The sequence below is a fragment of the Chroicocephalus ridibundus genome, chromosome 1 (genome assembly GCF_963924245.1).
Source record: "Chroicocephalus ridibundus chromosome 1, bChrRid1.1, whole genome shotgun sequence".
NCBI lineage: Eukaryota > Metazoa > Chordata > Aves > Charadriiformes > Laridae > Chroicocephalus > Chroicocephalus ridibundus.
The window spans coordinates 154,745,027-154,758,949 of record NC_086284.1 but is presented as its reverse complement, the minus strand read 5'-3'; the positions used below and the strand labels follow the sequence as shown (position 1 = coordinate 154,758,949).

The 13,923-nt window shown below is 43.6% G+C and overlaps 1 protein-coding gene across 5 annotated transcripts in view; it reads left to right on the top strand.

The window, feature by feature from the left end:
• Nucleotides 1-13,923, top strand: part of DENND5B (DENN domain containing 5B) — a 120,164-nt gene that overhangs the window by 83,093 nt on the left and 23,148 nt on the right. For 3 of the 5 annotated variants that reach the window (XM_063319223.1, XM_063319229.1, XM_063319219.1), the window contains 3 exons: nt 326-476; nt 11,304-11,397; nt 12,411-12,521. In XM_063319223.1, coding sequence (XP_063175293.1) covers nt 326-476; nt 11,304-11,397; nt 12,411-12,521 — 356 coding nt within the window. The remainder of the gene's footprint in view (nt 1-325; nt 477-11,303; nt 11,398-12,410; nt 12,522-13,923) is intronic. The other 2 variants (XM_063319237.1, XM_063319245.1) reach the window with 1 other exon arrangement.

Genomic DNA, 13,923 nt, shown 5'->3' with positions numbered 1-13,923 from the left:
CAAACACCGAATTGCAGGGAAAGATTGGACTGCTCTTGCCAATTCATCACCCATTTCATAGGCTCTCGTAAAGACCTGCTTGCTTAATGGCTAACTTGCTCGTGCCAATGCTAGTTGTGTTGGGTGAAGAAACTAAAAGCAAAATAACAAAATAACAGCACAGATGTTCCCTCACTTCTGTAAGTGGCAGATTTCTCGGTCTAAAGTCACTACTTAACTTTTTAGAGCGTTTTCAAGGATCGGAGCATGACCATTTCTGTTGTTGTAGCACGTGTCTTCAGGGGGTTCGCTAACGCAGTTGTTCACCTGTGACTGTAACTTGCAGCCCAGTCCATCGAGCAGCGGCTGATGAAGATTGACCACACAGCCATCCACCCACACTTACTTGATATGAAGATCGGCCAAGGGAAATACGAACAAGGATTTTTCCCGAAGTTGCAGTCGGATGTCTTGGCAACGGGACCCACCAATAACAAGTAAGCACAGGTTTTATTTTCTGGATCTGAAAGCAGGTTTCTCCTATAAAAGATTTACACCATTAGACAGTAGTCCTTATTTTGGATGGCTTCTGACCAGTCTAATGAACCTTAGCAACTCTTTCCATTTCTGGTTTGTACGGACTGCAATTTTTGAAGTTATAGCCATGGTTTAGCTTATCTTAGACAGCATTACCTCTGGTTTTGGGAAGATTCCTCAGTAGTGGTTTCTATTGAGTGGTAAGTACTGTGTCTTCTCATACAAATTTTTAGTTTTATCATTGCTGTAATAAATTTAAAATTAATTTATTTTCTGTTTTGCACTGAATAGGATATTTTGGAAACCTGAGCCAAAATTCAGGTTCTGAAAGAAATTTTGATATTGAAACCAAGACACCATTGTGCAGAATGAAATTAATGCCCACACCGTTCCTCTTTTTTCTTTAGCTGTTATTACACAACCCAAAGATTTTTATAGCTCTCTTTCAGTTTCTGCATTGGAATAACCTGGAAGGATATCTTGGTGAGGGGGGAAAGTGTGTGGTTCTGTACCTGGGTTTCTCTTCTGATATGATAAGGTTCTGTTGTGGACTTTGATATGAAGGTACCTATAGCTGTGGAACTGAGCATGTCATTACATAGTTAATTTACCTAATGTAAAACGAGAATCTGGAGTACTGATACACTTTACATTTGTACAGTTATAATATAAAGTAAGCGCTGTAAGTTACTTTTTTGTTTGTGTCTATCTTCCCTCAAAACCCATGAATGAGGGGGGTTTCTCCCCCTTCAAAAATGGAAGATTTGTGCATCAATGATTACAACTTCATGAAATTATTAGCTCAAGCTATTAGCTCAGGTGACCTGCCCCTTCCAGTTTCTGTGGTAGGTCAAAGTGTGGGAGCACAGATAAATCTGAGAGCTCCAAAAGCTACAATTGTCCAAATGTTAAAGCTAGTTCTTGTTCTAGACATGTGCATGCACACACACGCTGCTCTGAGCTCCTGTATGAGGAGCCCACTCAATTCTATTTATACGCCTTTTGTACCTCCCAGTGCTAGCTAATCCCTTTTTAATAACCTACTAGGAATAAGACTTGCAAATGATAAAATAAGATATCCTTAAGCATTGAATGTTTAAAGAATTGCAATTCTTTAAAAGAAATTACAAAAAAAAACCCAAAAACAAACAACACACCAAACCAACCAAAAGGAGGAATGCGTATTTCAAAGCTCCTTTGTTTGCAGTCTTCTTGCAAATTGAGACAAAAGTTTACAGGTAATGCTCCCTTGAGGAATGGAGGATTTCTTCATCTTGTGGGATGCTGTGTTTAGCAGTCTGCCTCCTATCCTTATGGTGGGTTTCAGTTTAACAGTGTGAGTGTGCCCAGCCTGCTCAAAGTTACTTATATCTTCTGGCTCTATTGCAGGATCTTAGTGAATCTGTGAATAAGCATCAAATTAAAAATAGATTTCCTTATGCCTTCTGAGATGCTTCTGTTAGATTGGTACCTATTCTAAAATATGACTTTAACTCCCTGAGTGATAATTTTGATTTAGATAGCTGGTTTTGGTCTTCAAATTGCAGCATATTTCAGAATTTGTAAGTACCAAAATCCCATTACTTACTGCAAAGCGATGTCAAAGTGACAAATGTTTGGAATTCCTCCAGTTGTATATTGCCAAAAAGGTTTGTAATTGGAAAATCTCAAGACCATCTGTTTATATCTTTCTGCTTCCTGGCTTTTTATGTGAGCAGCTGAGTGGACTCTCTTTCTCTCTCATTTAAGACGTGAAATTCTGCTGAATTTACACCCCCGTATAAAACAGATAGTCTTTTCATGCTCTCTGCAAATACAGCATGCTTCTTTTGACCACAAAATCAATTGAAGTATAACCTTCCATTAATATGAATTTCCCAGTATATGCTTCTTGGAGATATGTTAGACTTGCATATAGAACCAGGCCTTTGTGTATGGGGATGGGGGAAGAGAACATTTCGGCTCCATTCCCCAGTACTTCAGATGTAGCTAGTGTGTGTTCAGAAAGTTAGTGCAAAGGGTGTTGCTATGTAGATGAGAATTATTTCTGCAAACTTCAGTTTTACATAGAAAATTTTGTCTTGTAATTTTGAAAGGAAGTGTATTTGCAAGGAGGAAAAAAAAATAAATCATTTCCATGCTCCAGTTGATTGTTTTTGGACAGTGTCAAATAAACCAATTCAAAGCCGTTTTAATGAAAACCTGTCCTCACTGGCCAGCGATCAGCTTTTTACTGCTTCCCTTTGTGGACAGGTAAAGTAACAAACATATAACTAGGAGGAGCTCATAAGGTTATCTAGCTGTTCCCTTCCTGAAGTCAGGCAGAGCACTGAAGGGACCTCTGTCAGTTACTGGGCTGTTGTATGTAAAATATATTATATCTAAATCAGAAACGCAATGCAAGGATCAAGCACTTTTAGTGCGTTTAGTCCTACATCCTGTATGTAATCGCAGAAAACCACGCTGCCTAGCCAGGCAGAAATTGAGTTTGGGAGAGGAAGTGTCTGGCTCTTGCTTGCTGGGCATGGAGAGCGGGGCTTGGGGACGGAGGGGGAGGGTTGACGGTCACATTGGATCATTTCCACCTAAACGCAGCCGGAAACAAATGCTGATCACACTGCCATGTGTAAGTGTTAAAAGACCAAAGCCTGTCGTGGAAGCGAAGTCTATTAATGTTTCATCTGTCAGCCTGCGGCCAGGCTCGGCAGCGTGCTTTGCACCACTTCTCGCACTCTGCTGCCTCCTCCCACTTCCCCCCAAGGTGTCCTCTAAAAGAACTGGACAAGGGGGGTGAACCTGTACTCCTCTGGCCCCAGCCAGGGCAACGCTGTTTGCCGCTTTCTCTCATCTGCTTGGTCATTTTTGGGTTGGGAGTGCCTCCTTCTACATTTTCTCCTGTTCTGGCCAGGCTGCAGGTGCATGTGTGGTGTCATTAGGGCTCGTCTTTACCTCTTCCTTTGTGGTGGTAAGGAAACATCGACTCCTTCATCTAAGCAAGAACTTCACTGAAAAAAAACCCTCCAAACTGCACTTTACTTGAAAAGAAATGAAAAGTTTAAAAGCAAACAAACGAAAAAAAAAAAAAACAAACCAAAACAAAGAGCCCAAACAAACAAAAAACCCCCACCCCAAATCCCCACCTCCATAAAACTGGAGAATAGGCTCCCAGGTATACAGTTTCCCTAATAATCTTTTTGAAACTGCGAGGACATGGAAAGACGTTAACTGCAGAATATGCAGATCTAAACTTAGGCAAAAGATGATAACTACTGTATCCAAATTTTTCTAGAAATTAAAAAAACCATTATTTTTCTGTAAAGAGCAATTCATCCTAGCTGACAGCACTTAAAAAAAACCCCCAAAACAAACAAAAAACCCCAACCGGTTCTGTCCTCTTTCCCATCAGGCACCAATGTCCCACTTAAGGGACTCCACACTCGTCGCCTTTGATACATCCCCCAAGTCATGGGAAAACCTTCTGAACCTACAGAGAGCAGCTGCAGCTTCCTCTGGGTGCAGAAGTGGCCCGTCCACGCTGCTCTAACCTTGTAGAGCAGTGGCTTCTGCAGAAGTCCTCCTAGAAAGCATCCCAGGAGGAAACAGGCTGCAGTTCCTTAAGCAGTTTGTCTATTTATCTGGAAAATAAGCAGCGGTTTCCGGAGTCTTCCTTTCCTTTTTTGAAACCCCAGCACCACACTGTGGTTTCTACACATTCCCCTCTTCCTTCCCCGCATGTGTTTTCTGCCAGGCTTTTAAAATTGTGGCTGGGACTCCGCTGGCTGATGCGTCTGCAATGATCCAGGAAAGGAATTTGAATGACAAAAAGCCAAGCTACATAAACACTTCATGGTCTTTGATTAGCTAATTGTTAAATTAGGGTGAATATGCTTACAGTGCAAAATTAAAACAATGAAACAAGCTGTGTTTTCAATCTAATTGATTACCTTGTAACTTAATTTGTACTAAGAAGCTTGATAAATGAGATTAAATACTGCAGAGAAAAACCCTGATTGCACACCAAGCATGGGAATAGATTTGCATTCTGGCAATTGGTAGTGAATGCCTGCAAAGAACAACTGAACTGATATATTTTTTTCTTAGTTTCTTTTGGTTTTCAGGGGGAGGTTTTGCTTTGTTACACATTTACAAAATGGTTTAAATTATCCTTTTTTGCCTTTCTCTTTGTTTAGCCCTGTTTTTTTTTTCCCCCACCTTCTTCATCTGAGTCCCGCTTTCCTCCTTGCTTCCTCCCCTGACCAGCCTGCTTCCTCTTTCCTGCCCTGGACACTTCCCTCTCCTGAGCCCCCTCTCGCTTGTGTCCCGGCTTCCTGTGAGCTTCGTGCTTTTGTCTGTCCTCTGTGTCCTACCTGACCTGCAGCGATCCCCAAAGGAGGGCACGGTCCAAGTCTCCAAGCACAGACCCCGCCACACTCAGCCGAAGCCTGCGGTCAGGAGGCCAAGCGATGCGTTGCCCTTACCCATAGAGCACATTTCAAAAGTATTTGTTTGCTTTCTCCAGGCGTTTGTTCCTTTTGCCGTGTTTTGCTGACCTCACCGCTGTGTCAGTATTTATTTGTAAAAATCATGCATGAGGAGTGCACGGAATGGGTATATTTTTGTGCTCCGGTTTGTAGCACGACTTGTGTGGACACTGGCCTGTGGCCTCTATTGCCAGCCCCCCCTTCAAGTTGTGAACTGCCCAGGGTTTATCTGCCTGCCGCTCTGGTTCTCCTCATTTTTTAAATAGAACTGCTGTTGACTTGTTCACTAACATTAACATCGGTTAATGTTTTTAAAGCAAGTATGAGATATATACATATAGACAACGCAAAGTGGTTACTGAACTCCATATGACGATAGAATTCACTCTGGTTTTAACTAAGTTATTTTTCATATGGGAAATGTTTTGTCTTTTCTACTGAGTGCTTCATATTATATGGGCTTTTTCTGCCTCCTTATCTGTTGGGTACAGTTTTAAGGCTGGCTGTCTTCGATTAAGCTTTTTTTATTATTTCTTATTTAATCAAGCCAAACAATTGCATTTTCAAGTAGTATAGAGTAGCATCTCTGTACTGCATCCAAATGAGCGAGAAATGAATCAGCAATGAGCCATCCCCACATAACGCTGATGTTATTTAAACTTTGCAAGTAGTAAAAGCTTACCTTTTACACATGAAAATCTGAAACAAGCAGTTACTATACATTAGGTAACCTAATATAGCAAACCACTGACAGGTGCAATGAAAATATTAACCACTTGTGTTCAAATACATTCATTTTCGGGATTAAAGTGTGTCGGACAGGCTGTGCTTGAAAATGGTTTCTGAAATAGGAATTGTGTGCTGTGGGGATGGGTGAGTCTCTGCAGTACTGATCCTCTGCTCAACTGGTGCAAGGTGGCAGAAGGGCAATTAACTTCTTTTGGTTAATACATTGTTTTACTATAACAATAGCTGTGCAGAATTAAAGCTCACAGGGAAAAACGTGTGTCGAATCCTTGCATCCTTTGCATCCTCCGTTGTATTTACTGTCCCCTGAAGAGTGTTATTGTCTCAGGGGAGTTGGCAAATTAAATACGGCTTAGGACAGTGCTTGGTCAGGGCTTACGGGGTGGTGCTGGCAAATTGCTGCCGCTGTTCCTTGCAGAGGATGCCTGTTGTGGGTACCACCCTTTTAAATCCCTTCTTTCCATATAATCTGACCAGACGGCCTGTCAGTGCAAGACCACTCCCTGCAAGGCGTTTTGCTCGGTTTTGTCCACCCGATCAGCAGTTTAAAAGCTTTGCTGTTCAGCCCAACAGCAGAGATGGAAAAGGTGCTTTAGTCTCTATTACTGTGGAGCAGTGTGTGGAGAGCAGGTTCGCAGCGCAGAACCCCTCTGTCAGCCCATCCGTGATCAGGCGGAGCTTGGTTTCCACCTTCCTTTTAATTTGTTTGGTCTGACGTGTATTTCACTTGGAAACTCTATGTCAAACTGCTCCTGAACCCGAGCAGATTACCTGTGCAGCCTGTGCGTACTTAATGTGTGCAGGCTGCATACGTGCTTTAGGGGGATTTGCTGGAGGCATAGTACATCTATGTGCTAACTTATGAATACAGAAATGCAGTCAGATAGCTCCTTTGATGGAATTATAGAGGTAAAAGGGGTATTGTCATGATTTGCAGACCTAAATAGCAGTCTGCCTCAGGAGCTGATCTGTATGAGGAGATTTAGGTTCTGTCCCATAGACAAGCGCATTTTCCTCCTTCCTTTGCTCTTTGTTATCACTGTAAATAGGTTGTGAATTACGGCAGTGATTTTCGTGGTGATGGCAATATTGGTTATAATCAGTCTGTGAATGAAGTTGTCTTCTGGATGCCTCACTTGCGTTCTTGTTCTCTAGGAGCAGTACTGCAGTGTATATCCCACCCATTACAGCCATGTCTGGCTTGGGCAGACGTAATTTCTTCATTTCTCTATGGAGCTTTAAAAAGAGGGGCAGGGAGAGGAGGGGGTAGGTAGGGTGAGAGAGATGTACATAAGGTTGCAGTACAGCATGGCCGGTCTCTGGTACGAGGCTGCTGTTTTGCTAGATTAGCTTCCAATATCAAAGATAGCTTTGCTGTCTTACCGTTTTTATTAAAGAAATTACACATCACAGGTTAAGCGACATCTTTTCCAAATGTCACCTTTGCATTTCCTCCAAGCTCTGCAAACCTATTCCTATGCTTGTTGGGTCTGATTTGACATTAAACAATACTGACTTCACTGTCTTCACGTTAAAAGGGTCTTAGCTGGAGGTGTCTTCATTTCATTTCTCTCTATTGAACAGAGCACAGCCTTCCCTGGTGCCTCCTCTGAAACATCACTGCTTTTTTGCAGCCCCTGGAGGTGAAGAGCATTCATCTTTGGGCGTGGGCGTTAGATATGGGCAGACAACCAAAATGGGCCTTTTTTCCCTTTTCTACATGGGCAGCTCGTCCCTGGGCGCTCCACATCACAGCGCCCGAGCTGCGGCTGCTTCGTCCCCAGAGACTTGGTGCTTGTAGCAACGCCTCCGCTGTGAGGAATGAACGAAATATGCCAGTAGTCCATGCTCATGTCTCTACAGGCAAAAAATAAAGGGGGGAAAAGCCTTTTTTTGCGTCAGGGAGTACTCAGGCAGCACCTAGGCTGGGCGGCAGCGCTGTGTGTGCTCCCAGGTGCCAGGCGGCTCAGGGCTCGTCCCCCCAAGGCAGGGACAGCCAGGAGGGCTTCGTCTCCTCTGGCATCCGCTCCACCGGGACACGGGTGGTGGTGGTTTAGCTGAAAAGCCCACGTGTAAGGGCTGGAAACAAGCAGTACAGCTCTCCTCGCTGCTTCGGCAGAGCACCAGGGCTGAGGTGTGAACAGGGCAGCAGCGGATGGCAGGGCCAGGAGCGGCACCCGCAAGGGATTTCAGCCATCCAAGGGGAGGTGGTGTGGCCGCTGGGGGAGGGCTTTTTGCCCCCTCTTAGAATCGCTTCGTGTGACCAAAGGAAGAGGAGGAGTAATTTGAAACGTGATCTCTGCTGTTGGGGGGCGGTGATGGTGGTATTGCAATACTGAAGCGTTATTTTGGGAAAATTCCGTGTGGCCCGGTAAAGAAAAAGCTTTAAAAGATTTATCTGCGTAATCCTGCTTATCTGCTGTTAGATCTTCACAAAATCTCCCAGAGAGATTCAGAGCGGCATCCAAAAGCACAGACCTCACCCAGCGCCCCGGCAGTTCCTCTCCCCTGGCATAGAGGCTGGGAAAGAGGGAGCGCGCAGCTCTCTGCATGTGTAATTGCTCCGGCTGATGAGCAGCAGTCTTTTTTTCCATAAACGGCCAATGATCTTTACGTTTGTATGCTGAAAATGTTCAAACAGTTCTGATTAATAATCTGGAGAATGATCTGTGGCTTCTCCCAGATGGAGTACAGGGCTGGAATTAACTGAAAATGGTTTAATGATGGTGTATTACTTGTAATTATTCTGTGGCTTTCATTCTGCTCTCACCTTCGGTGAGACATGTTCCCTCAAAGGATGCTTGTAGCAATTCTTAAATCTTCCAGTAACTGCAGAAATGCAGGTGGAGAGGGATCAAAGCTTTGTCTGGAATTCAGAAAATATCATGTAAATTGAAAAAATTGATTGAAAAAATAAATTGAAAAATATGATGTGGATAATAGTTGAACTATAACTTAACTTTCCAATGTGTTATTGGCATTCTGTCGTGTGAAATGTAAGCACGGTACTAACTTGCAATATATGGAAGGCCTCCAGAGCCAGATAGCTAAAGTCACTTTTACGTCTGCTATCCTCTGTTTGAGAGCGTGTTTTTTCTGCTGCATTTCTACTCGTTGAGATTGTTAAAATGTAGGGATTTATTTCCCCCCTCAGACATCTAATGACAAGTTGGGTGTTGCTTCTGAAAAAAAGAAAGTGGTGACTTACTAAACTCATGGGCTGTATATTTTAAGACTTCTGAGGAGGTGTGAAGACACTTATGTCAGTAATGTATTCCTCTGAGAAGGTATCAGCATTTGCTGTACAGACACCTATTGGGCTGTTTTGTTTAGTTACTAGAGACTTGAGGCTACACTGCTTTAAAAATAAATTTCTTGTCATACGGGATGGCAAGGTGCTGAACGATAACTCCATGCAGACCCAGATGTTTATTTCTTCCTTTGTACATGTTTTCTTGACACTATTTGGGAGGCAGGTGGGAAGGGACTTCAATTTGACCACAAAAACTATAGTTTCTGTGACTTTTTTTCCTTTTCACCTGTGCAGTTAGCCAAAATTTGGTCTTCGGTTGCCTCACTGGAGGAATTGATGGAAATAGGTACATGTATGCAAAGTCTTCCTCTCTGGAAACAGACGGATTCAGTTACCAGGCGTCACATCCCTGAACTTCTCTTGGGTCAGGTTCCCCTTCCTGTGCATCCCCGATGGCTTGTTGGACATGTCAGGACTCAAGTCCAGCTCTGCGCAAGGGTTTCCTCCTCCAGACATGAAACTGCCTACATGTGACCAGCTGAAACTCCTTGCCCAAACAGTTCAGATCCCAGATCCTATTTGTATATGCTCCTGCTTGGGGTGCACACAGAAATAGATGGGTTTGGGATGTGGAGACTGCTGTCCTCACCAATACCACCTGTGTGGAGGGGCTCACCAAGCACACACTTCTGTCTTTGCTGTGGGCATCTCTAGGTTTCCCTCTGTATAGATCTATCGAAGGCAGAGAACCCCAGGGGCTCTGCCTGTTGATCACAGCTCCTGTAGATAAAAACATCTCACGGCAGTTGTTCTGGCATGGTGCCTGGCATGGAAACTTCCATCTGGAGCAGAGGGGCCAGGATGGAGACGGGTTTTGGAAGGTCTGATTGACTCAAGTACTGAATTTGGGGAGTGTGGGGTGTTTTTTTTGTGGTGTTTTTTTTTTTTTTCTTTTTCTTTCCTTTTCTTTCCTTCCAGATTTAGGTTATCCCTTCCAGTTCTGCCAGGCAGTTTCCTCCCGTAGGTAGAGCCTACGTCCCACCTACGTCCCACCTACGTCCCATTCATACGTCCCACCAGCCACCAGAGCTGGAGCGCTGCCCTGGGCAGGCTTCGTGTTCTGCTTTGCCTTGGTTTTGCTCTTTAACTTCTGAGTGCAGGAGAGAGGCAGAAGAGGTGACTTCACGAAGCGATTAAAAGGTTATACACTTTAAGGTGCTTTTTTTTTCAGTGTATTTGAAAGATATTTTTAATTTTGATAAACACAGCCACAGTATCATTCTGAAGATGTAGCCTTCATGTGCATTAAGATACTTATTTTTAATGCTTGATAGGTTGCTTTATACAGTGTTATTTCAGCTTTCTTTTATAAATAATTTATTAACTTATTTATTCTCTGTACCAGTTGAGCTGTTTTGTTTTCAAGGCTTTGACAGAAGGCCACGGTAGTATTAGAAACCCCACAATCAGACTGGAAATTCCTCAGGACAGAGTTCTCTTGCTTTGTGTTTTGTTATAGTATCTGGCCTAAAAGAGTTTGGGCACTTGGGAGCTTTAAGGTTGCTCAGTTTCAAACCTGGTTACCAAGCGGCTGCTTTCGGGCAACAGCTTCAGATGAGGAAAGAAGTCAGCTGGACATATACGAACATGTAGCAAAAAATACAGGCTTTCTGTGGTATTTAGAAACCCAGTGCAAAAAAAGATGTGGTGAAGACAGCAACATGATTAATCCCAGGAAGTCAACATTGTTTGTAACCTTTAGACATAGGTGCACCCAGTATCACAGTAGTTACTATTGCAATGACGAGGTTCTCTGAAATAATTCCTGGAAGTACCACAGGAAGTGGAGAAAGGAGAAGTACCACCTCTCACGAAGGAGGAAAATTTCAGAAGTTGTTACTTAAAATACATCATTGTATTTCGGTTGTTCATACAGGCACCGATTTTACCAAACTTCAGCAAATGCAGTAAAAACGGTGTTGTTGGGTAACCAAGTACAACGACTTTCCTGGTGGTGGCATCGACGCTCTGCACTTTGGGTAACACAGAAGCTCTCGCTGGAGACCCTGGCGGGCAGTGGGCATGTTTCTGTCGGGGCTTTTGTCCCTTGGGTGCTCGGTGGCCTGTCACCTGCCAGCTGGTTTCCCATGGGGAGGTCAGGCACCAGCAACGTCCAAGTTTGTGCTTTCGTTTCTCCCACTGCTGTCGAATTTCCTGACCTGTCGGATGTCCTCTGGCTCCCAACTCAGGCTTTTTCTCCCAATATTTCCCACTCACGTGCATCTTCCCTCTCTCTGACTTTCCAGCCGCTGGGCCAGTCGCAGCACCACCACGCAGCGGAGGAAAGACCGCCTGCGGCAGCACTCGGAGCACATCGGGCTGGACAACGATCTGAGGGAGGTAGGTGGCATCATCTGCGGGGCAGCACGAGCTTGTGATCCAGGAGATGCAATTTAGACAAACGATGCCTTGTTACTTCAGGCAGATTTGATGCTACCGGAGGGTTTGTGTGGGTTTCTGCGGCCGTTTCATTTAGGCGCTGCTTGTCACGGATGCCTGTGTATGTTGTACAACTTCAAAGCACATGACAGAAATAAAATGCTTTTACTAATTTTGGAATAAGATAGCCCCTTTGTCCTCAGGAAAAGGGCTTATTTGCTGACAGGGACCCCAGTCGTGTCGCTGCATGCAGAGAGCAGAGCCCTGGTGCCTGCTTGGGTGCAGCTGCCGAGCTCTGGCCCAGTGAAGGTCTCTGCAGAAGTCAAGTCCTTGAATAAATGTCAGCGCTGTAGAGGCGAATGCGGCAGGACTTTTTTCTTTTTTTAAAGCAGTTTTCTTTCTCTCTCTCTTACATAGATTCCTGACATGAGTAAGCCTTTTTGAAAGGTTAAGACTTTGGGGCCTTTTCATGCCTAAAGCTTGGAAACTCCCATGCCTCTTGTAAATGTCAGTCACACACACGCATTTCTTTCCTATCTTTTCAGTTTCTTGTCCTTCATTAAATATGTTCCTCCATATTTTTCCATTAATTTCCATGTGCTTCCTTTGTATGTCACTAGCAAAAATAAAACATTCCTGCTGTTTTGTGGTAAATCTTGCTGCATAATGTTGGCCAGCATTGGCATTTGCAGCCCAAAAGGATGAGTGGACTCTGGAACCGCAGCTTCAAACGATGTTTCATGGAAACACGGCAAAACAGCACTTGTACATGTTGGTTGCTATTTTTGCTAACGTGGCTTTGCGAGCATATTTTAAACTTTGCCTTGTGTGTGTATCTCAGCAGAGCCTTTTCAATACTTTGTCGTGTATTTACTTTCTTCTTTATTTGGCTGTGGATCATATGCATGCTTCTTTTGCTTTGTCTTTTCTTTCTTTCTGGCTATTCTGCCATCGGGGCATCTGCCTCCTCTTAGCCATCGGAGGAGCTTTTGCTTCGTCAGAACTCAATGGCCTTCTGGGAGTGGGATCAGGGACCACCCCCTCCTGCACGGCCTCCTAAAAAATCCTTCTCTGAATGCTGCCTGGTATGTTTTAGTTTTTCTCGTTGAAAGCTGCTTTTGAGGTGTTGTGAGTGTGAGGAACCGCTGTCTTCGCTGCGTCTCAGACCTCTCCCTATCTCGTAGAGTATGAGCACGTCCCTGTAGCGCTTGGAAGTGTGGTTATAATCGGAAAAGTGGCTGGAAATCCTCTCTAAGCTTCCACGCCAGCTCCCTGGTGAACATAACGGCTCCGAGGCTGAAAGACAAGAATTTTGTTTTGCTTCTTTTTTTCCCATGTTGCTCGCCTGGCAATTCAGCTTAGGGTGTCAAATTCAAAACGCATTGCTTTCTGACTGCTGGATCGTCACATCCCAGTGCGGATGAGGGTTCTGGTGTGTGGATGCTGATGAACAGGCAAAGTGTAATCAATTGGATCTTCCATCCCACCCTTATTCTTCTCTCAAACTTACAAGAGTTAATAATTTTTTAATTTTTATTTTAGTATAATAACAAGACATACAATGAATAAAGTAAGGTTATCCGTGTTTTGTACTCTTCAGACTATAACCGCACTTTGCACTTTATTTATCCCTTTACATCTAAAAGGAAATATTAGATTTCCTAATTATATATTCCCTGTTTTACTTTTTCACTGTTTTCTTTGCTAATTTTTGCACTGCGTTAGACAGAAGTCACTTGTGAGATTGCTTGCTGAACAACACGCTTTCATCATCTATGATTTTTTTATTATTTTTTTTATTCCCACATGTAGTTTTTCAACTATTTTTATGTCCTTATAGAATCGGTGAAACTGTAATTACCTATCTGAGCACTTTTATTGAACACAACTTTCCATGGCAGAACGCGACATTCTTGTCTGACCTGTGGGACTGGTGTTAAGTGGTTCATATCTGAATTTTGTCTTGAAAAAATCCAAATGTGTCAGAAAAACTGTACTCCCCTGTCACCAAAAAAAAAAGAAAAAGCAAAGCTATTTCTATTAACTTCAATGTGTTTGCTTTTGCTAAATAAATCATTTTCTCCCCACATAGAAAGCTCTGAGAATGCAGCAGCCGTAGTGTCCCCTCAGTTCCCCAGAAAACCCAGCCACCGGCAGCACTGTCACTGGAGGAGAGTGGTCTGCTCCTCTTGGGGGAAGATGGGTCATTGTCACATACCATCCCGCAAAGAGGCAGCATTAACGGGATAAAAATACACTATGGAAATGGAGCATTCCCACACCAGGCTATGAGCGCTGTGCTTCAAGGCTGTTTTATTTGGCAACATTCTATCGTTTTACTCTGTTAACAAAAAAATTATGAATAATGTTTGGGCAACCTTTGGATAGGCTTCATATTTGCACACCTGAATGTGGCCAACTTCGTAGCTTTGCTCAGCATGTAGCCCTCCCACTGGTGTTGGGGGCAGATAACACTTTGTTGATTGG